The sequence below is a fragment of the Tyto alba genome, unplaced genomic scaffold (genome assembly GCF_018691265.1).
Source record: "Tyto alba isolate M040663 unplaced genomic scaffold, T.alba_DEE_v4.0 Super-Scaffold_1000006, whole genome shotgun sequence".
Taxonomy (NCBI): Eukaryota; Metazoa; Chordata; class Aves; order Strigiformes; family Tytonidae; genus Tyto; species Tyto alba.
Genome location: NW_024881272.1, coordinates 15365177 through 15390322, shown reverse-complemented (window position 1 = coordinate 15390322; position 25146 = coordinate 15365177). Strand labels below are relative to the sequence as shown.

The 25146-nt window shown below is 36.5% G+C and overlaps 1 protein-coding gene across 5 annotated transcripts in view; it reads right to left on the bottom strand.

Moving 5' to 3' along the window:
* Positions 1-25146, bottom strand: part of DPYD (dihydropyrimidine dehydrogenase) — a 360191-nt gene that overhangs the window by 192173 nt on the left and 142872 nt on the right. For all 5 annotated transcript variants that reach the window (XM_042805542.1, XM_042805516.1, XM_042805526.1 and 2 more), the window contains one exon: positions 445-552. In XM_042805542.1, the coding sequence (XP_042661476.1) occupies positions 445-552 (108 nt within the window). The remainder of the gene's footprint in view (positions 1-444; positions 553-25146) is intronic.

The following is a 25146-nucleotide window of genomic DNA, read 5'->3' as shown; positions in this document are numbered from 1 at the left end:
AACATACAGTAAGTGACTTGGGATCAAGTAAAATGGTTTATCAATAACACATAAAGCAGCTGCTTATATGGGTCAGCAACACGTTCTTCAATATCAAATGCTTTTCAAGACCATATTATATATACTATTTGTATCAAGATAATTTATACAAATGAGAAGATTATGACATCTTTTGGATATAATAAAAAATAACAAATGTAACTTTTTAGGAGTAATGATTTGCCATGTGCTTAGATTTTTATATATGACTGCTTTACAGTCTCTAGGACTGACCACACTCCTGAGGGTACAGCTAACCACGAGTAAACCCTGCTCCAGTCCTATTCATTGGGAGGTGCTTTGTAATTGGATGTGCTGCTGTGTAACCAGATGTCCATTTTGATATATCAATAATTGCTAATGACTTACTGAATATGATTACAACAAAAACATAATATCACACACCTGGTTTACTTGCCATTGCTACCAAAGGTAGGAAGTCTTTAGATGTGTAAAATCCTTGATCCATTCTCAGTCCTTGGAATATAGTGTCTCTGTTTGGTTCTGGCAAACCTAAAATAGATATTATAAAACTACAAGGGAAATTTCAAAGACCAATATATATTTCACATTACATAAACATTCTCAAAAACATTCTCAATACAAGCACTTTTACATACCCTTGGATGTTTCTAAAAGAACAACACAAATGACTGTAGTTTCATGTTTGTAGTCTGTAGCTTATATACCTGGTGAACTTTTAGTAGTACTGGCACTTGAAAATAGGGTTGTTGGATACCCTGTGTACTCATACAACTCATACCAAAACAAATGCAAAGGAGAGGATTAGAGAGAACAGGATAGATAGGTTGTGAAAGCGGGGAAGCTACTGGGGAAGAGAAGACTCATGTTTCTCTGTACTGTTTTATCTGCACACACATGTTAAGTCTTACTGCTGTGAAATGGTTTTGTCCCCTTTGTTTTGAGGCATTTTTCAATACAACTAGTCCGCAGATAATAAAAATAAGGCAATAATAAACAGCTTAACTGATGAGGAGAGCACAACAAATGGCAACGCTATAGATCTGTCTTATCTGCTAGTATTTGTATGCCATCATTTTTTACCATTCTTGATTGTTTTCTCAAAACTCCAAAGTCCTTATTGGCTGACACTTATTTATAGTTATTAATAGCACACATGTATACAGAAGCCGTGGGATACAGATGGGGATACACTTCACAACCAATAACAGCAATAAATACCTTTCAATTAAAAGAAAGCAGCAAAAAGCATCTTCCAATTGTCAAATAATATCTTCTCATTTGGACAGGACAAAAAACCAGCTTAGCTGAGAGAGAAGTTAAAACATTTTTTTCACACAACTGCAATGAGCTATCAGGGCATTTTCAACAGGGCCACAACTTTCATATTTACATCTAAAACCCCATAATATTATCAAAGTATGCTAGTTAACAATTACATACTGAAATGGAGTAAATGTCAACAATTTTTCTAAGAAAACACACTAGGACCAAGGAGTCCTTGGAGCAAGCAGGCAGAATTGGAGCATGGAAAGCAATCTCTTTTACCTCCGTTCTCAGGCATGGATAGCACCAGACTAATCTTTCTCCTCTTTGAGACACACTGGTCTGGAAAACCCCAATAACACCATATTAGTCTCAACAATAAAGCAGGATTGCGCTTTGAGGAGTGCTGTTCTGAGTAGGGAAGGTTTGGGGCCATTTTATATTACTGAAGCAGCAAAAATCTCTCTCATGACAGCATAAGATCAGGACCAAGTCATAAGAAAACTTAGGATTTTTCCATGAGTCACCTGATATGAGGGAAGTTTCTTAAACCACTAGATCGCTAAATTAAGTTACAGAAAAAATAAAAATATACTTTTTTTTTTCCTAACAGTTTCAGTGAAGAAAATGAAAACATGCTCTCAGTGAATTCAAAAGGCCCATAAGTCAAAAAGCAAATGAAAAAATCCTGAAATTTTTGCATTTCAAAAATCATGTTATTGAGCACTTTCTTGATCTCTATTTATAAAAAAACAAAAACAAAAAACAAAACAAAAAAAAAAACATGACTCAGTTGCTGAACACCTGACTTTCAAAACACTGCTAATCTATAGTTGGGTATTGAGCAAAATAAGGTCAGAAAATACTAGCATGTACTGAACTTCAAAATTTTTGAATGCTGTACTTCCTGTGTAGACTGGAATATCAGCTAATGAAGAATGAATAATGGATATCTTAAGATGCTGCCAGAAAAACTTAGTGCTATTGAAAATACAATATGCAAAATGCATTAAAGAAATTATTTTTAAAACTGCATAGGTTTTCCTCTATGTATATATTGCAAAATCACCTATGGCAAGAAGAGTACCTTGGAAAAAGCTCTCAGTGACAGCCTACAGGCAGAAGACAGAGTATTGCAACTACTGAAGTATCTGTAAACCAGCACAGAGGCCTCAGTTTACTCTTGGGAGAAACACTCCTGTCATTTGTGAGACATGCAGCCTTCATTAAGGATAATTTCCTTTCTATATAGCATCTATCCCCATTCAAAAACAAGGAAAAACCCTCACAAATATTTTTTCCCACTTATTTTTGCTGCTTTTATCATATCCTGATGAAAATGTATTTAGCAGCATCAGTAATTTAGCTCCCACAGGCTGAAGAAAGAGTAGAATTAAGGGAATGTTGCAATGTTCATGGTTCAGGTTCATCACTAGTTCAGTGTCAGTGAAATCAAAGGAGTTGGATTAAGAATGCATTGGGTTCAATAATGTTTAGCCTGGCTGATATGACCAAAAAAAAGCCTAAGAGTTAGTCAGTATACATGGCATTTTTTGCTGTTTATTTTACTGGTTTCATTTTGCCTAAAACTAATTACTAATTTTGCTATGTTACATTTGAGGGAAATGCAGGGGATTTTTCTCTTATACCTATAAACACCTGGCACGGTTTCAAGCTCTTTGCTAAGCATCTGCTGGAAGTTGTACTGGATTCTGATGTTTAGTTTTGCCTTTATAATAACTGCATTTAATTTTGTTAAAATAGAGAGACAGTACTTCTTAAAACCACGAGGCTAGCTAAGAAAGAGGCAGACAAACAGAGAAAGAGATCAAGAACTGATAAGATCCACTTTAGAAAGACACCATTTCATAATAAATGGCCACCCCACAGAAGTACGCTTTACAGACAGATCAAATATTGATAAATAGCCAACAGCCTCTCAGGAGAGAGAGCATTTGACGAAAAAACAGCTGCAGAGGAAAAATGTAGTTTCGAGCAAACCATTTTAAAGAAGAAATAAAATTTAAAAAACCCCAGTCATCTATGAAAGACACAATTTAGGTCAAAATAATGAACCTAAAGAAATACACTTTGAAGATAAATCAGAGAGATCCTTTAGCAAAAGGGAATTCACACACTAGTACAAAATTGCCAGGAGCCACCCAAGAAAAAAGGCTTAGAAAAACATGAGGTCTTTCCCCTAGGTTTTAGGTCGAAGCCAATGGTAGTTAGTTCTCTGCTCTCCAAATCCACCTGCAAGCCATCTAAAATAATTTTTTTTATTTATTACTTGGTATTTCTTGTCCTCAAACAATCTTTAACTACTCTAGGTCTCCTGTCTTTAAATAACCTATATAAAAAGCTAGTGATGACAGTTAATTTCCTTCATTTGCACTGAGGAACAACTCTTTGGAAGGGCAACCAAGAGGATGCAGCCTAGCAAGACAATTCCACTGGTGTTGTTTGGATGAACTCTGCACACCCGTACACAAGCCCAGGGCTATGCCTGACCCCCTGCCTTCTGCAGCCAAAGCCCTGGCCTTCCTGAAGCCTCAGTCCCCTGACATGATGAGGCCAGGGAACAAGTTTCTGAAGCAACTGATAACCAAACCATACAACGAAGCCTCATGGACTGTGGAAAATGGTTTACTAAGAATAGAGAAAGTAGAAACATTGTGAAAATAACAGCTTGCATGACAGATCTAGTTCAGCTTTGCAAAAGCTAATCTAGACAGTCCCAATCTGGGTCAGGTACAGTGTAGAAAGCAATTAATCTCTATTCCTTACCCTCTGGTTTGCTAGGCCCTGCCTTTTATCTCCAGATGCTCCAGCTATCTCTCAGTAAGCATCACTCTCTTAGCAGGAAGCCCTTTTTCCTTCTTTTCTTCATTTGATCCCCATACCCCCTTCTCCAGTGGGCTATACCTCAGCATCAGTGTCTCTCCCACATCTGACATACCACATACTCTCCAAAGTTATTAGCCACTCTAACAGTGGCTTTGGAAAACACAGACTTTAACCTCCCATTTTTATATCCTTTATAGATACATGTAAATATATATGCATATATATATTAGAAAAAACAACATCTGCTTCCTATCAAGATCTTGTACTCTTTGTTCTCACAATACTGGTGCATGTTCATTTTCTTAACTGGTGGTGTTAGGTCCATCATCTCCATTTAAAGGGATAGAATTTAGATCCTCTCACAATTCCCTAGTCCAGATAAAGTATAAATCCTGAAATGATTAGAGTCAATTTGTCAGATACACAAGGCAATATACAAGAGTGATGCATACATAATGTAAGGGATCGGCATGCAGAGCAATGCACCTAGTCCACTCGGTTGCCGAACTAAATAAATCAAGGCACATCATGACATCAATCAGCTAAGTCTGAAAAGGAAATAAACACTGCTGATATTACTGTAACTATTAGCCTGGTCTGGAAAGGAAAACTAAAATGGGAGTAGAGGCACAGCATCTCTCTCTCCTGTTCTGAACAAATCCCCTCTTCCCAGAAAGAGGAATGTCTTCTGAACCTGAACTCATTGTTTGAATTACTTAAATCTGACGTGTTTGGGCAGATTTGCAGTTTCAAATGAACTTCTTAGCCAGTCTTAATAACTGACATACAAAATAAGCCCTTGTCCTTGGTAAGGGTCAAATGTAGTTTTCACTGCCAGCTGACTGAAAACAAATCTCCAGATAAAAAAAATGGAGCTGAAGTTGAAATGTATATATACAGTAGCCTACATGGACAAAACTTACTAGAGCATTGTGAGGTTTTCTGGTTTTCTTCACATCAAATGCTGAAAAGTTTGGCATGCTTCATTTTTAGCTGTGATAATACCACATTTTGAAAAAACTTAAGCTGGACCAGATAAACAAATTAAGAGCTAGGATCTTTCAAGCAGTATTGCCTCTCTCTGAATTCTTAGCTGTTGCTATCCTGACAGAAGACGATTTTCAAGATGAGAACTGGCTGAATTGTTTTTACCAAGCCCTTACTTTCAGGTAAAAATATAAACTCAGGCTGGTGAATGCAATCTGTGTTTGAATATACCAAGAACTAATTTTTTAAAAGCCAAGACACTCTATTTTGACATGCTTTACAATGAATCTTTCAACTTTGTTTCAAAATGACATTACATTTATAAATGTATCCAACTTGAATTCAATAGAAAACAAATAAAATTGGATTCACTGGCTATGCAGATCCCTTTTTCTACCTTTTAAAACTAGCAAACCAAAACCAACATCAAACCCTATTCACCAATTTATGTGACTTTTTTTTTTTTTAAATATGTTCTCATGTCATATAAATATGGAGCATTAGGTAGAAATTTAGAGGGTAGGGAGGTCTTTCTACATTTTTCCATATCCATGAATACCTGCTCATGTTTCAGAGCTAAACAAGATTTTGAAAAGTCACATTTACAGGGAAAACTCTGCTTCTGCCCTTCCCAGACTCCACGACAGGGATCTGCCGAGGAAAGGGGGCCTAGGATATCCTAGGACCATGTGGAAACCTTTGAACTATCAGAATCTACTGAAAATGAGGAGAAAAACACATGAATCTTGTAAGAAACTGGATGTAGGCAGAAGAAACATATGATTAGCTGCATGTCTGCTCTGGTGGCAATGCAAGACTCCTGAAATAATACCTGAGAGGCTAAACCCAGACAAGCTGAGACCCTGCCTGCTAATCAGCACAAGAAACTTGAACACAGCCCAGTAATGATGCAGCACAGGTTCTGCACCAGCAATGCCTCACCTTTGGCCAGCTTGAGGAACTGGAATGACAAGTTGTGCTGACTCACGTGCCATGGAAGGCTGATGGGTAGAGACTGACAGGAATTTCAGAGAGGAACAGACATATTCTAATAAGTTATTTTTGTTAATAATATTTGTTTATATGGGGTTTTTTATTTTCCTAAAAAGATGTGCTGAAGTAGATAAAGAGCTAAGATAATTGCCCTCTAAAGTTACATTTCTAAACTCACCATTCCCTTCTGAAAGGGTCTTTTTGAATTAACAGAAAAGTACTCATTTTGTCCCATTTCCCTGCCCTCTTATGCACCAAGTGTTCCAACTTGCTCCTTGTGTTACCACATAAAAATACCTCATATGTAACACTTCTGATAGCATTTCACATTTGCCCAGAGACTTGTAGCTACAGGTACCATATGGTCAGAGTGCGACTACAAAGGTGCATGGCAGAGAAGAAATAACATTTTGGAAATTCCAAGCGCATAAGCATCCTTTAATATTTCTGAATTCTCTGTTCTTCTTCAGCAAGTCTAGTTTGTGGTCTGGGGAAATGGAGATCAAAATAGCAGCTTTATTTTATGTCACACAATCCATGAATGGTATAAATAGGACCATGAGTTTTAAGTATATTAAAGTATTTTCTTGAAAAATAACAATAAAGCAGTAAATCCTCATAACTGTCAAATTTACAGTTTTCCCTAGACATGATAGAACCTATTTGTGTTCAGTGGCATATGCTCTACATGTTTGTTTATAAGAAGTCACATTCATTCGTATCAATATTGATATCATTGTTATCCATGGATAAATATTATGCAACAATTTAGACATGAATCATACTGAAATGCATTATCCAAAGATGGTACCTAAGCTGTGCCACATAGCTGATTATATTAAATGCACCCTTACAATTTGTGCTATGACATTCATCAGAAATGGAACAAAAAGCCACTGGTAATTAAAGAGTTACTCTCTATATATTTTAAAAGGTTTGATTCTGAAAGACTGAACGCCCAGTAAAGTTGCAAATGCTCTGCAGGTGCTCAGCTTCTCTCAAGGTCAGTCCATTAGTGATTAACACATTAGTAAATACTTTTGAGGCTTGTATTTTTAAAGGATCTCTTGTTTTGCTGGAGATTTTTTTTTTTATCGTGACAGCTTTGTTACTTCCTGTTGTGAGGTTCAATAGAGTATGTTTTCTAGGTGGTTGATTTTTTTTTGTTTGCTATGTATGTTGATGGAGATAAGTGTTTTAATTACTTTTTTAATGTCTATGCTTTTGTATTTTCTTCCTCTCTCCGTTTATTTCCTGCTGTTGAGATTACTGCCTCATCTCCACAGCAGGTGGCTCTCAAATTTGTTTTCTTTGTAAGCCTGGTAGATTTATTTTGTAATATAACTGCTCCTTTTTACTGTTTTTTATTAATGATTTCTTTACTTTGGAATAGGTATACTCGCAAGGTTTGTAGGAATAATTCCCTAATGATGACTAAAGACATCGTTCATAGAAAAAGAAAAGGGGAAAAAGTAAAAGAACTACAAGACACTTAGGTTAGTCTTTTCTTTACCCTCAAGTTAGAATGACTGCTGTGTACACTATGTACAGTATGTGTGGAGGAACACCCTTCACATCTATCAGCAAGAGCCATACACAACTGCTGCAGTGCATTCTAAATTGAACAGCTATGTTTACACCATAACATCTTTTAAAAACTTCTGAATAAATAGCTGAACCTGGAAATAATGCAGTCTATAGGTCTGACACATTATTTTGTTGCTAAATTAGACACAGAGACAAGGATCTGAGCTCTTGGAAATGGTATTGAAATAACAGGAGTGAAGTACTCAGATCAGCCAGAACTAAATTTGTTCTTATAATTCAATTTATTTGAAGCCAGTTGTTCAATCCCAGTTTAGATGTAGCCAAAATTTCACAAGAGTTAGGCATCAGAAACTGCAGGTGGGAATCACAGGCAGAGTTTAGAATCAATCCATATGAGTGATGGAAATTAGGATTATGACCATGCAGTCACTGTTGTATGGCTGATCTTGGATTACAAAACCACTGCATCCTTGTGGTCTGTCTTCACAACATTTAGTGATCCCATGATCAGATTAGATTGACATTTAGTGTCAGCCAAAATGTTCAAAGGTAAACCATAACTCATTAGCCCCATCAAATACAGAGTTCACTCCTAATTTGGTCATATCATAATCAGCCCATCTTTTTTCAAGGCTTTATCTTACAATCCACAGCCTACCTCTAGTCTTAATTGCTCTTCTTAATTTTATTACGGTCAACATATGGGACCTGCATTTCTAATATTATTGGGGTAACACTCAAGTATGACTAAGGTAATGTATTTTAGTGAAAATCATCAGTGTTTCAAGATGATTAACAAAGATCTGGAGTAATTATGTGGTGATTTTGCAGTACTCAGTATTTGGGTATTCAATTAAGCACCATAAGGATTTTCCACTCCCAGTTTGACTTGAGCACTCATCCTCTAAAAGCACTCCTTTAAAATGCACATCTCACAACTGAAGTATACAGTATCACCAAGTGTTTTTAAAACATAATTCTTTAAAGGACACAGTAGAAGAAGTGATACTAGGTTGGACAAAGATATACAGCTTCCTAAACTAAGGAACAGATGTTAATTCTAGCCTTTCTTCTCAGGTTGGAAACTGATGTTGCCCCTATTTGAAGTAATAGTCTAACTGAGGATGCTAAGAAGTTATATGGTAGTCCTGGTGAGAGGACTTGCTGAAATGTGAAGACTACTATGAAGTAAACCTCATCATAGAGAAGGATGAATGCAGAAGTCTGCTTACCTTCCCTCTGCTTCTGTTCTGCCTGGTATTGTTTATTGCAGGACTTAAAGCACTGAAACAGTTTGCTATGAATCTTGATTTGTAGAACATGAGTCCTGTAAATTGTAATACAGAGTAACTGAAGAAACATCTGCTGTAAAAAATAAAGTGGAATATTGCTGCAAACCTTTCTTATGTCATCTTGGTAACATTTATTATAGCGACAAATCTGAAAAGGTCACTAGCAAAAATGCATTTAGTAGTCTCAGTCAAATCCATCTCTAACATAAGAATTCCATTCAGGAAAAGAACTTGCTCCAGTCTGCTTTGAGTAGAGCTGAACTGGATTTTTAGTCCTGACTAGACTTTGGTCACTTCTCACCACTGGTATAAGGTGTCATTATTCAGAATTATCCTTGAACCAGCATAGCAGGGATACTGAAGTTTAAGATCTGACATGTTAACGTTGCCAGTTCCCTCCCCTCTTCCTTCTACAAGTTTGTTCCTAGCACTAACATGCCAAAGGAAAGACAGAGGGAGGCTGTGTTTTCTCTAGACACCAGCCAGATACTATTTGTCAGTGTGATATGCTGCACCATGCTAGAGAAGAAACTGGCCCCAGTGCTTCCTCTTGTTCAGTAAACGGTGCTGAAGTGGCCACAAAAGCAAGATCACCTCCTTGGGGACTGTCTATCAGTAACTTGAAGGACACAAAAAATCCATCATCTCAGAAACCATATGTCACAGTAAAGTGATTTTTATACAGCGTATAAAATCTGAGTATGTAGAAGCAAAAGCAAAATAAACTGGATGGAGAGATTGGGAGTAACACACTCCTGAAAAGAAGCAGAAAATATTACAATAGTTGTTTCCAATAGAAACAATACCTTTCCCCATCAGATTCATTATAATTTACCTGTCTAATATGTCCAGATTATAGGCATCTGTGCTGATATATTGGAATAATCAAAGCCAATGAAAATTTACAAAGGGAAAATCAAATGTTAGCATAGAAAAGATCTCTTCATATTAATTTTTTACTTCAAAAAAACTGAAAAAATCTTGAAGAGCTGGATCAATAGAAGCTACATATGGTAAATATGCAGGGAATGGATAAAATGAGAACAAAACTGATGGAAAACATACACAAAGGAAAACCCACAAATGCTTAGTTGGCATCACAAAGAAAAATAAATACTAGGCCTCTATACTGTTGCAACAGATGGGGGAAAAAAAAAAAATCTATCAAAAGGCAGTGAATTCATCCTGTGGAAATAGATGAGAAATAATTAAGTTATTAGTATTCTGGAATACCTTTGGTTAGATCTCAGGCACTGTACAGCAAGGAAGTTGCAATGAGGTGTACTGAGACAACATCAACTTGTACTAGCTAAAATCACCCTGTCCTGTTGATATAATAGTAATATAATAGCTAATAGGTGGCATCAAAGCGTTACAAATATAGGCACTGACTTTTATAATATTGTTTCCTAAACTTGATGAAACATAACAGTTAAAAATCACAGAAATATCTAAGCATAATCATTTCTCTTAAACCCACTACTATCACTCTTGCATACTACTTCCATAGCTTCCATTCTGTTTGAATATAGTGACTATGAAACAATGGGCTTTGCTCCCTATATAACTGAAACTATATTAACCATTTGTAAAATCTTACTTATCCGGGAGGAAAATCCCCCACACTAAATAATACTTGCAAAATATAGGACTTCCTGGTTATTCCTATTTTTAAAACATAACAAGGATTCACCCAAACTTTTTTTTTTTTAATGTAAAAGTCTTCAGTGTGAATCAGCAATGTCTTCCAAATACTACTGAATAATTAGCACTCTATCTGAAATTTCAATATAGGAAACAAATATTGTTTCCCAGTTCTTTGTTAACATATTATATTGTCTTATCTTAAATCTTAGAATATTAATACACTGGTTTTGTCCACATGAAAGAACAAAAAGATGCTATAAAGCTTATTCAGTAATTACTCCCGTATCATTTCACCAGTGCTGCATTTTTTAATCACTTCAGGTAAACCACCTCTACATATATTTTAAAATGCTGCCTCAAAAAATACTTCTAAACATTGTTAATTTTTCTGCAGCACAGACCTGCAACTGAAAACCTACCATCAGTACATTCTGATGAAAAGGTAATAATTAAATCTTTTTTTCCCCTTCTTCCACAGCACATTATTTGACCTATGATAAAACAACCTATCAAATTTCCATTTATTATTTCTACCTGAAGGGCTCTGCCAGCTCACACAAACATAAATCTCCATTTGTCAGATTTAAACTCTACCCGTCCCAGCTGCTCTGAGGGTTCATAGCTCTCCTCCCTTAAAAATTACCAAATAGCATCAAGCAACATAACCTCCCTCCAGCCTTCACTGACCCTTGCAATCAATAATATTTGTAACCTGTATGCGCACAGTTAAGTAGAACAGAAGCCATGCACTGTCCCAGTTAACCACATTGAGCTGTGATACTAAAATCTGCTCTCCTGTGTCTCCCGTGATCAATTTTAATCTCTGGACCAAGAATAAAAGAACACAGCTCCTTGTTTCTGAATTCATCTGAAACGGATGTTATAGATTTGTAGGTCTGCACAGGAGCTGTGGATTTAATATAACCAGCAGTTCAAGGAAAGAACATATCTAAGCTATCATTCATTCTCATTATCCTTGGTGTATTTTCTGTCTTCTGAAGACAATACAAAACTCAGGAAAACACACATGTACTGACTTAAAGCAAGCTCAGTTTGTTAAAATACTATCAGGAAACAGTTATTTGTTAGAGCTGTATCTATTACTGCCACTGCAGGAAAGGTGGAGGTCAGTCATTTAATTATGATTACTTTGTTTAAAGGTTTGTAAATATACTGCCAATATTCATTCCTTCTGGGAAAGTGTCATATTTAGTAAATTAAACAGAAATTCCCTAGAAATAATAAAGCCTAGTTCTGCTCTGTTAAAAAGGAACAGTTATTATGAAAAGAAACAGTAATTCAGGTTTCTGAATGTATTTGTTCTCTCACCTTCAAACTAATTTTATTTAAAAGAAGGCAAATTTGCCAGCCAATTAGTCTAATTAGACAATGGTATCTGAATGTAGAACAGGAAGAAATCAACTTCAGTAACCTACTCTGTTAGAAAAAGTGCTTTTTGAATCTGTCACACTACCAGAATGCATGTTTCCAGAGTTCTTGTAGCTGCATATTTATAGGCTTGGCTATACTGGCTCCTCGTCAGCAGCTACAGTGCCATGAATCATCTATCAAAACATTTGAGAAGACTTTCTTACTCATTTCTTTAGAGCAACATTCTGAAGAGACACTTTCAACATGATTATGCTCCAGTGTTCACTATCAATTAAGAAAAATAGCACACAGAGTTTTATAATTGCAGGTGAATAATAATTACGCATCATCAGAGGCTTTATCTTCTTAGATTGTCACATGCTGTGTGTCAGTACAGAGTACGCTGCAACAAATATGACCTTCTTGTAACATGCTGGAGGGTCAGTGAGCTTTCTCACTTGGGTCATTTACCCACTTCACATCGATGTCCTTATCTTTAAGCATATATTTATCTACCTTTCCTTTTAAAAGCAGCTGTAACAAGGAGTTTCAAGCAAATATTCTGTTAAAGTGATATTCTCCTACACAAGCAGATTGGTTGAGAAGCGTTAAACCAACTATATAGCTACCCCTGCATACCTTCACATACTGGAAATAACTAAGCAAGGTCATACTTTGACCAGACCCTATTCTGAGTAAGGGTCAACGACAGAAAGAAGTCATAAATTGTCTGAGGATTTTTTTAATCCATTAATTAAATCTGAATTCCTTTCCCAACATCAGCATATGTTGTATTTCATATGAAATTTTACTCAAAGACAGAGTGTCTTTATTAATTAATTACACCATTTTCATCAAATGCCTGAGTCTTCCCTGGATGTTTCACACACTGCTGACAGAGCACTAAATCTGGTACTTTGGGTCAGAAATATAATGCAGTAGAACTTCAGATGTTGAAAGGCTATTATCTAGAAAACAGACAGAAAAATGATAGTAAAGATCTCCAAACACCTCCTCAATACCCAACAGTCAAGAACACTTAGTGAAACGTTGTCCCTGAACATTATAGGTCAAGTACTTGGCTTGTGGGTGCAGAAATCTACACAGGCACGCATATAAGCTCCCTCTTCCTCTTAAGCTTATTCCTTTGGGGACTAAGTAAAAAATTCAAAATGGGAAATCTATACTTCTTATGTTAACCAACTAATTTTTGTGATACTTAAAGCATCAAAGAGATAGGAACCTATGTCCCTTTTCAGTCCATGAAGAGATGGCCATGTCCAGGGAGATAACTGTTTCAGAAAGTTAAAACTAGATGCCTAATATTGCCTGCAGCCAGTGGTGCAAATACTCCCGAAAGAGCATATGCTTCCCCTGACACAGCATCCAATACCCACCGGTGTTAGTCCATACACACAAACATACCAAGGAGTAAATGATTCCTCAAGGTCTTACTGGTGCATATTTTTGTATTTGCACTACTACAGCAGGAAGATTCTCTCCCACTGGAGTTTCAAATGGTAACAAAAACAAGAAGCATCTGATCAATAAATAGAAAAATCAAGTTACATGGTCCCAATAGGTCCCTCTAACAAGGATTTCTCTCTGAAATGTTCATTCTTGTCTAATGCTGCTGCTTTTAATCCTTTCACACCAGTGGGTCCTACATGCTTGCATTAGTGTTAATGTAAAACAAATGAACATTTTATACAAGGATATCCACTCTCCCCAAGTAAAGGGCCTAATACCAAAGTAAGCTTTAGGAATGTAAATTACTTTCCCCATGTGGCTGAAAAACTACATGAGTTATTCATTTAAAAATTATTAGCATATAAAATCATTATTATCTCTGCAGTTAATGTACAGTTCACTGACAACCTTTTGGACCATTACAATTAAGAAAGGCAGCATCTTTAATGAAGTTACAAAACACATTGTTTATTAAATAGTAAATTGTATCTTTAATTACTTTAAATATTATAATCCGATGAAAAATTATTTCATAAACCTCAAGACAAATTATGTCAGAGATAGAGTACGCATTTTGTTCCTCTCTGAATCCTAAACAGCACTTTCAGTTGCTTACAGGTTTCTGTTGTATGCAAATCTGCTCTTGAAATTGCTTTCAAGTGCCTAAAACCAATGTCACTAGCATAAATTTAAGATGCAGTTTGTGCTATTCTTTCTTTTTAAAACAGATTTAATTTTTGTCAAATGTAGAATTTGGCAGTTCTAGTAAATGAAGCTTTTCTATTAATCCTCAGGAGGCAAACTGAAGATAAGTTTCTGTGGATGTCCCAAAATCAGGCTCATTGAAATAAATACTATTTAGGGGTCTACTGTATTTTATTATTTCATTGTATTGTTTTGAGTTAAAAGATAACTTTTGTTCAAAACCACCAATGGCTTTGAACAGCATTAGGCCCTTCACCGTGCTTTGGATCAAACCCAGACCAAAGCCAGTATTAAAATGCATTGATTTCTGTATCACTAAGACAAAATTAATACATTCAACTTCAATTATGTCAACATCAACTTGCCACTTAATATTTTGACACTGTTTGGAACCCTCAGTTAGCTATCAGACTTTCTCAGTGTAATCAATGAATCACAAAAGCACAGAGATTATCTTTAATTCCTTTATGCTAAAGAACTTCTACATCTTAGGTCTTCTTTAGCAGAAATATTGTCCATGCAAATCATGAGGAGAGACCGAGGAGAAACAATTATTCAGTGTAACACTATAATAGTAAAACTAAATTTAAAAAAGCACCAAAATTAAAATAAAAAAAAAAAAAAAAAACAAAAAACAAAAAAACAAAACAAAACCCCAAAACAAACAAAAAAGCACATAAACACTTCTGCCAGTGGTCAGTAGTTGATATTATATAATTATATATAATTATAAAATACAATCACTGATAACACGCTGTTTAGAGTTGAAATAAAAATACACTGAAGATCAAAAATAAAAAACACGCTTGCTTGCACAATTAGTACAAAAACTTTTGAACATGGAAATCTGCTCAGAAACATACTTGGCAGTCTTTTTGGGACCAGCTATGTGCCAAAAGAAAAACCTAGCTGGGATTTGTAGGCAAGTTGGGTTGTGAAAATCTGATACATTTGAGAAAGCACTCACAACAAAATCAAGTTTCGAAAAAAGTTTCCCTGCAGAAATCTAACATTAACTGTAACACAAGGTGTTATGGACCAAACTGAATACAGTACTCGAAACAAGCCCCTTCCTGAGTGTGCACTTAAATACTCTGCTTGATTTTGGCCTAAGTATCTTCAGGATCCATACCTTGTCTTCCAAATGATCTGTATGTCTGTATATTACTGACTCACTGTTTAGCAGAGGGGCTGCCTTGGAGGCAAAGTAACTCAGGAGTGCCAGGAGATTTTCAGAGCGAGCCTTCTTACGTATTCAAAGATGTTCAAAAGCCAACTGGATATGGTCCTAGGCAACCTGTTCTAGCTGACCCTGCTTTGAGCTGCAGGGCTAGACTAGACAATCTCCAAAGGTCCCTTCCAACTATTTTATGATTCTATGAAATACCCCCTGGTTGAATTCCTAAGCCATGGAAAGATTTCTGAATATTTTATCTGGGATTTGAAAAATCCACTAATACAGTTAGGTAAAAGAAAAGTATTCCCTATTAGGGTATAGATATCAGACATTCACAGAACATTATGAGAAATTCACAGGCATCTACAGGCATTTTCCATTGGCCCTATATGTTTCTAGTGGTCACAAAGCTCTCCCAGCCAATGTCAGCGTACTAGGAATCAGACTATTTCTTAATCTACCCATGCTATAAAGAAACAAAGCTCAGGGATGGAGAACTAGAAAACATTGTTCTCACACAAGGCTGGAAAGTTAATTTTTGAAACTTCCTCACTCTAAAACCTCCTTCCATGCTTCCATTTAGTACCATACATACTTGTCTGCAGAAACCACATCTTGTCACTCATGGTCTCTTTCCCAGTAAGTGATGGAGTTGGGCCTGTCTTATTCAACAAAAACGCTCAATAATCTTGCAAAATGGGAGTGTAGGACAAGGCCAAAGACTTTAAAACAAAAACTGAATAAAATTTTCCTCCATTCCCAGATGAATTATTAGTATTTAAAAATAACTTCTTAAAATATCACTACCTACAGTCATGGATATCTGCAACATGTAAAGACAATAATTCTACCTCTGATGTACTTTTCTAACTGGTTACAACTGACACTGCTTGATACCGGAGCTTCCTTAAAGTCTATGTAAAAATCCCACCATGCAAATGGAAAATCTTGATTTGTACATTCTCTGCCCTATTGACAAAATTGTCTTTCAGAAGTTCATCATCACCAAATCAGTTGTACCAAACCAAGCCTTTCACACCCGTCTTCTTAAGGATAAATCAGTTTTGCTTCAAATATAAAATTAGACTATGCCTGCTTGAACACTTGCCACAGAATGACTTCAATTAACCTTAACAACAACAACAGTTGTGTGAGAAGAGAGAGACTCCGATAAACAGAATCCTCTGATAAAAAAATAATCTACCTCTGACTTCTGCATTCTGGTAACCACCACTTTATTTCTGATTATAGTACACGTCAGTAGAAAACAAGTATTCACATTCACTTATACATTCAAATGCAAAATCATATCTGTATGTTAAAGGTATAGCATGCATGAGGAAAACTATCAGCTTGATAACCCTGTACTGAGAACCACATCACCAAGCATATGCACAGATACAGCTCCACACCTGTAAGTAAGTACAGGTCTTTCCAAAAACCCATGCCCTCAAATTTTTGGAGGGAGGGATTAGGAGTATAACGCTTGAGTCTGCAATCAAATGCTGCGCAGATATGCATTTATATATATCAGACAGCTGCTTTTTTCCATGGTCATCTCTATCACCAATTTAACACAAAAGAAAAAGCCATTTTCAGAGACTCATAGGTCAGGAACAAAGTAACAAATTAAGCCACATTTCAGAATATCTGAATGAAAAAACTGTTGAAGGGGCAAGAAACAAATATATTTCTAAATACAGTCATTGCAAGAAAAAAAGAGATTACTATTGAGGCACCAAAGGAGAGGTTTGGGGGACTTTTCTATTTATTTATTTATTCATTCATTCTATCATTTACACAGATAATTTAGAGCACTGTACCGAGACCAAAATTCCTAATTACATAGATTTTACAGAATAGGGGGATATTAATTAATAAAAGGTAAATCACACATTCAACTAAGATTACTTAAAAACCTGGAAAGGGATAAACAGAACAATGCACTCAACAAATGAAGCCATCAGAAAGATGCCATAAATGCAATGCTGTCGTGACATTGAAGAAGGAAAACAGAATATTTAAAATTTCTGAAGCCTTATAATTAAATGTGTAACAAATGCAGCATGCAGAATTTCTGGCTGTACTGCAAGAGCCATAAAATCTATAAAATGAAGATAGTGATATTATAGCAACACCTTCCCGTTTTCATTGCATGTAGAAATGCAAATCAGTTAGGCAGACAGCAAGCTATAGTCTACGCTTGGCTGCATGAGTTATTTTGATATCAATGGTAACAAATAGCACTTAATGTTTGTAGTGTTTTCTATTTTCAAGGTGCTACACAAACAGTCAGTCCTCAAAATATCCAGTATCCAGATAACAGATAAACATTTATCCCTGCACTTCACAGATGTGCAAAGAAATTTAAGTGATTTGCTGAGGACCATATATTAGAAATAAGGTTATGATGGCTCTTGGGCATTCACACAATAGGATTTTAACTTTCTAGAACAGTGGATCTTCCATAACCAGAATCTTTATGGTCCAGGAAACATGCAGACTATTTCCTGCCTATGCCAGTGCTAGTGCAAGCATTGTCTTAACAGTTATCTCCTCCTTGCAACTGCAGCTCTGGAGACACCCAGATCACCCTGTGCCCTACATAGGAATCAAGGTGCTGAGAGAAGTGGGCCATGTCCTTGGAAGGCCACTCTCTATGGCCTTAGAGACTGGAGGAGCTACCCAATAACTAGAGACAGGAATCAAGCATCCAGCATCTATTAATTACTCTAAAATGCTTATTTTTGCAACTGTTCTCCCCTCCTTGTTTTAAGGAGATGGATCATATCTACAGGTCATGTCACATTATAGCTATTTTGCCAGTAGCCTGTACAGAGCAGACACAGGTAGAAAGACCCACACGTATCAGTGGGCAGCTACACCCTCTGACTTTTGGAATCACATGTGAATGCTAATATCAAAAACCTTAGGAATAGTACGCTGTCAAAGGGTTATTCAGAGAGCAAATCAAAATTAGCATCTAAAAGTCCCCTATTTCCACCAACTCCACACAGAGTAGTAAGAGCTCAGCTGCAGGAGGAGCGTGGGAGGTGACTAATGAACTGTACATTTGAATGAAATGGTCATTTGGTGTCAGTACAGACAATGGCAACCTTCTTTCATGATTACTAGTTTCCGCTATTTGACTTTGTTTGGACATGTCTAATTATACATCTTCTCTTACCTGTCACCTAGCAACCTCAGCTGTGATTGAATTATGTTTGGGAATAAAAATAAAAAATAAATAAATAAAAAAAAAAAATTAAAAAAAAAAAACAAACAAACAAACAAAAAAAAAAAAAAAAAAAAACAAACAAACAAACAACCCCACACTATATTGGCTGACATCACAATATGCTTATTCTTTGAGTTGAATAAGTAACGTAACCAAAACTGATGTAAAAATCCTCAAAATACACACATTTCCCTATCTTTCAACTTATTACAGCTGACCAGTCAGGAGATGTATTTATAGAAATACTTTTTTTTAACTTTAGATCTCACTTTTTTAGTATACATGACAAACAAAATTTTACAAAGAACAGAAAGGATCCAAATTCAGCAAAACATACCTATTCCATTCTTTAAAGAGAAAACTGACATCTACGTTACCAAAGGAAGAAAACTGTTGAAAATGTAGCTAAAATAGCTATATGAGCTTTATACTTCATTTTAATCCTTTCAGTTTTTATCATCTTTATGGATATTGCTCAGATCTTTTAGCTTTTATTTCTTCAATTTTTCTTTATTTTATGCATTACATTATATCTAATTTTTCTTCCTTTATATTTCCTTAAATTTTTTGAGCTCCATTTCCTTGTAGATCCGTTTTGCTTGTTTGCCTCCCCATTATCTACTATTTTTTTCCAATTCACCCTCAATTTTTACAGGGTTTTCCCCTTCAGACTTTCCTATCCAGGCTCACACTGTCAGCGCTGTCTCTGGAGCAGCTGAAGGTAACAAGACTCGAACATCACTTGCCTAGGGGCCCAGGGATCTGTCAGCTACAAGGTGCTTCAGAGAAAATGTTTTCTTATAACTCAGTTATAATATTTCCTTAAAAAATGTCATAAGAACTTAACGCATTTCAGGTTATACTTTAAAATATAGATAATAGGTATTTAAAAAAACAAAACAACACAAAACAAAATGAAAAAACAGAACAAAAAAACAACAATGCTACCAAACAACACAAAAACAAAAAAACCTCACCTTTTTCTAGTAAAGTAGTAACTCTAGTGGAGAAATAATATCACACATTTGATGATTCTGAACTTTTTCAATCTGTAGATCACTACAAGGGATTAATGGGGCTATGGAACTGACTCACTGAAGAAATTATGATGTTGTAACAGCTGTATATGGCAGTATCTGTCAATGACTGCTATAGTGTAGCAAGTGTGGAGAGATGGCATGAACATACCTGATACCAGTGAAAATATCATATATACTTTTGGCAGATGTTCCATTGGCTTAAAATTCTACATTAAAAAGATATGCAGCTAATTTACATTTTTTTTTTCTGCTTAAAGCAAGAGCTTTGAGCAGCTTTTTCTTGCTATTACTTTTCTACAGTATCACAGGTTGTCATACCGCAAGCATTTACATACTGAAGTCCATGCACTGTAAGCTGGAGTGGTCTGTTGATAATATTGAGGTAAACCCTGAGTCAAGACCAAGCTTGCTCCCTACAGAGAAGGCAAGTTCTCCCTCAAGCAAATTTTGTTCATACATCAGTCACTCAGACAGGACACAGAGCATGGCGTGCGTAGTCACTCCAGACACTGCATCAGAGCTGTGTATACACAGCCGTAAATGCCAGTGGAATTACTTAGATTGTGTAAAGTGAAGTCTGTGCATAAGCTTTTGTAAGAACAAGGCCTAAAGTTGTTTTTAACATAAAAACATTTTACACAACTCCTCCCACACTTCTTAAAACTGCATCCCTAATTATGGAGTGTGGAGGTCTACTATAAGTGATTGATGTTGTTTTGTATGTTGTTATGGAAACAAACCAAGTAGGAGTCTATGCTTTGCGTATAGAATTTAGAGTCAGATTTTCAGTAAATAACTAAGCTTTCCAGTGTATAAGCAACAACACCATATGGCCATTAATCTCCACCCAAAGACTATGTCCTCACTTGCCACTACTTGTTAAAATTAAGGCCTTTCCAAGAATAGAGTAAAAATCAGTGAACCTGCTCTATCCTGTCACTGGTCAGTGAGCAACAAAACACAGTCATCTCAATTAGAGACAGTTTGTAAGTGTGAACATTTGACAAACTCAGTCAAAACATTCATAAGAAAGCAATGTTTAAATCAAACTTGAGTTGGCAAATTCTGCAGCTCCCAGGACAAATGACCTTCCCTGGGGATGCTACAGCCGTGCACAGGAATTTATGAAATGTAAGTTCCCATCAAATGAATGACATACCTAAGTTAAAAGACATTAATTTCTAAAGTATTGTTTTGGTATTGAACATATGTGATGTGGGTACCTTCTGAACAAAAATGAGATCAGTGCTCCCTCTGGAACTTCCTATTCAATAAACAGAAGTTTGCAAAAAAGTTAAGTGAGATGAAAGGTGGAAGCCACATGAAGAAAGAAAACATCAAAAGGCATATGATTTAGTAGGAAAATAACAATGTTAATTTTGCTTTTGTGGGAGATAAGTGACCTGGATAGACCAGATTATGATTTCTGTCCTAATAATTTTTTGTTTGTGCAGATAAATGTCCACACTGAATATCTGAATCCAGCCCTGCATTGTGGCCATCTCCTCTCTGCACCTGACAATGGGACTGACTATCCCTTTCCTTTGGGTCTCCTCCAAAGACTACTGTAATTCCACAACGATCCTCTCTGCCACCAAGAAGCATTACTGATTACCTAAGCTCTTACTTTGTACATTCCTGGACAGGTTCCCAAACAGATAAAAACGTTCTCCCCAGTGTCAACCCAAAAATGGAAAGTGCATCCACTTCCTGATGAACTGTGGGAACAAACTAATCACTTGTAAACATAGTCACTACCAGTTCATACATCAATGGAATCTAGTGGTTTCCTGCCTTGCCTTCTCCTTTGTCTCTCCTTGGAGCCATGCCAGGAGCACTCCTGGATTTGCCCAAAGTGATCATTACTAGCCCAAACATACAATAATCTTTACAGGTGGCTGTTTGCTGGCTGCTGAGCAGTATCAGGCCTCAGCTGGCCTGAGACATGCACCTTGATCAAGTCAAAACCTGCCCTGCCGTTAAGGCCCATCAGCAAAATGCAGCAATTACGACTCCCTCATTTGTGTCTAATGCACATTCTCAAACACACCACAAATCTCTCTTTTTGGTATCACATTGGTTTCTTGTCAAAAAGCCAACCACTCCACCCCTACAGGGCATGTGGGGGTCCTTACATCCCCAGGAGTTGCCAGAGGGGAATGGAAACTGCCCCAGACCTGCTTCATCACCTCCTTATTCTGGCTCTTGATTCTACCACTAATCCCAATTTTTCTTGCTTGTATTTTTGCTCTGAGGGAGTGTAATGTCACCCTGGTTAGGGTGACAAGCTTCCTCACCCATTCCTGACCAAGAGACACTTCTGCCTGGGAAAGCACTAATAACAAGCCTCTTTTGACATTGGGTATTTATGCTGCTCTGACGCCCTTTGCTGCATCCCTGGGTGATTTCTAACCAGGCCTTAATGTGATCCCATTAGTTATCCTGCAGCTTTGGGGACTTCTAATATACACCCTGTCTGAGTGTGTACAGCTATGGATATAACCCCTACAGTCCTCTGCTGCCTTCTCCTAAGTCTTCCTATTGCTAATTCAGACATCAGGTTGGAATCTGGCTGAAGGACAGGGCTAAAATATCCTTCCTGGTGCACAGAACAACAGTTTGTCCGTCATCTGAATAAGCAGTGCAAAGTGTCTTTACAATGAAGCATTCAAGAGGACCAGGCAAAATAAACAGTAGCCTTTTGTTCAGGCTTGTTTTCCTGAACAATGTTTTACAACCTCTGGGCCAAGTTTCTCTTTATATATCAGAAGGGAAAGCAATGCCATTCAGATAGTGCAGAAGGTGAATCATAGGACTTGTAAAATTACAGAGGCAGGTAATAAGAATATTATAGGGTGTTTCATAGGTGATATAATTGCAGTTATTTTTTATAATAAAAATCCATTGAAATTAGGATTTGAATTACACATAAATGTAGACATAGGTCTGTGCTTCTAAAATCTCAGCTGAGCACTTGATTCTCCTCTAAAAGTGAAACCAGGGTTGAATAACCAGCAGCCAATGTTACTCCTCTACAGTAAGAATAACTAATAGGGAGGGAGCGAAATGAAAAGAGCTAGCAATGCATTTCCCCCCCAGCATATCAAGCAGGTTTTCATACGGAAGCAGTGGTCATCAATCACTACCTCATTACCAACCTGTCATCTGGGTTTAGGCTAAATGTATTCTGGCTTGCTGCCATACTAAATGTTCAATGAAACATCCTTAAGGCTCTCTACAAGTTCAGCTGAAGTCGCACATGCTATACATCAAAGAGGAACATTAGCGTTATCATAGCTTAATAAATAGTGCCATTCTGGCAATGTAATCCTATGTTCTAGAGCTATCTTCCATTCCCAGTATTATACTGCTTAAGTAAACAATCTTGCTGTCTTGTGTGAAGTTTATTTAGTGATAAATGCCTGTAAAGATAATTAGTCATACTGTTATAGATACAATTCTATCCCAGCTGAAGAACATGAGCAAAAACTGCATAGGATTTTAAAAGCACACAATGACATAATGAACTCCATCTTGAAGCATTACTCCATAATACTTGCATATTGTAGTTTGTTACCCAAGTTTCACTGTACTGGAAAACAATGATGGCAGTTGAAGGACCCCAATCAATGTCTTTTCAAAATCACATTGACTTGAATACAGTACTTTTGCATACCCCTGGAATGCAATACTGCCACTAAGATGACTGCAAAATATATTTCAGCAGCTGTAAATACTACTTGCTTTGGGAATAACTCCTGACTTAAGTAAGGATACTTAAAATTAGTAATTCATTTCCATGCACACTTGAAGCACTAAGTCCTGAATCAGTTTTCAAATTTAAAAATGCCAGTAAAACATACATCTAGATTATAAAGTGGCAGAAGCTTCAAGAGGCACCTTAAAACAAAGCTTAATAACACATTTTTATATGTGTGAATCAGTTAGACATTTAAATTTATTTTAAAATAAAGAAAAATCATCTGGAATTTTAAGAATCTTTTGTCCTTGTACAGAAACTTCCATTTATAAACACTACATTTGTTATGCAATCAGGCCCTACTATTCTTTAACTAAAATAAGAGAAATGGCTCCAATATATTCAGTCACAGATTTTCCAACTGATTTTAAGTATGTAGCAGGAAACCTGTCTTGACTAGTAAGCTTGGCTTGTTCTGTACAAAACACATCGAATTTAAACCATGGATTCAAGCCCCTACCTATACGTGACACTGTCCCTTCCCATTGTGCATCGATCTAAATAAAACAGTAGCTGCACCAATCCTTGAACATAAGTACAGCTGGTAAGGGAGAAAAATCACGTCAGCATCCTTCCTTTACTAATATAGAAGTAAAGAAAAAGTTACATAGCAAAGAGTGCTCCCCACATTACAGTAAGCCAAAAGAAGTTGGGAACACTTTTTAACAAGAATAAACTTTGCAGTGTTTGGATGGTGTCCTTCTTGACAAGGGATGGCAGAAGATGCTGTTTTCAGAGTGCATGTCCTGCTTGGCAATAATAATGACGGATGCAGAGTCCTTCTCCCACACGTTCAGAGGCACACATACATGAGGAAAGGCAATTCACTCTTTTAATTGAAGCTCTGACAAACTAGAGAGAGATGCTGTTAACTTATTCTTTGGTCTGAACAAGGCTTACAATGTATATAGCTTGTTTAAATCAGGCTTTCCCTTTCCTGTTCTGTTGCCTCATCTTCTAAGCCACCTGATTAGAACTCAGTGTTAGGACAAATTTGGTTGTTTGTGGATTTGTAGCAACAAAGACTGGATTTCCAGATATACATCTAGAGAATGAACTTGTCGTTTCAACTTTAAGTTATCTCGTTTTTCCCTTTCCTATATCACAACTTTTAAGTTTTCTTGTGCCTTCAAAGCAAGGTCTCTGCTACAAAATGGTGACGCTCAAATAGTTGCATTTAGTGCTTAGTAAAGGTGAGATGTCAAGAAGCAGTAGCAATTGCACAGTTCTGGCACTCCTGGGAGTAATAGGAGTGTATTTTGTGTGGTTCCTGATCAGGACTGTAAGAAAAAGCCATGATAAGGTTTTCCTTTTACTTTTTCTATTTCTGCGTATATGCAAAAGGCCAGGTATCAAACATTCTGTTAATAGCGTATAATAATATACCTTAAAAAGCTTACACAGATTTCATTTAAGCCAAACATTAGGTGCAAAACACATGGCTTCCACCAACTGCTTTAGTAATAACGTCAGTGGAAACAAGATCAGTATTTATATTCTTAGAAGTTACATATTGTTAGGCTGTACTTTTTTTTTTTTTTCCACAAAGACACTGAAGAAAAAGTATGCAAAAAAATACATGTTGCATGTGAAAATCTCACTAGATCCTTGATAAAACCAAGACTGTTCTCATGAGATCACAGCACTTAACAGTTCTGGTTCTTAACCCTTGCCTTAACTCAGTGGCATTTTAGAGGTCTACAATACTGTTAGCCAGCTTAGTTCAGAAGCTGAAAGAAATCACTAAACACAACAACGAATAGGTATTAAAAGATTTATAATTT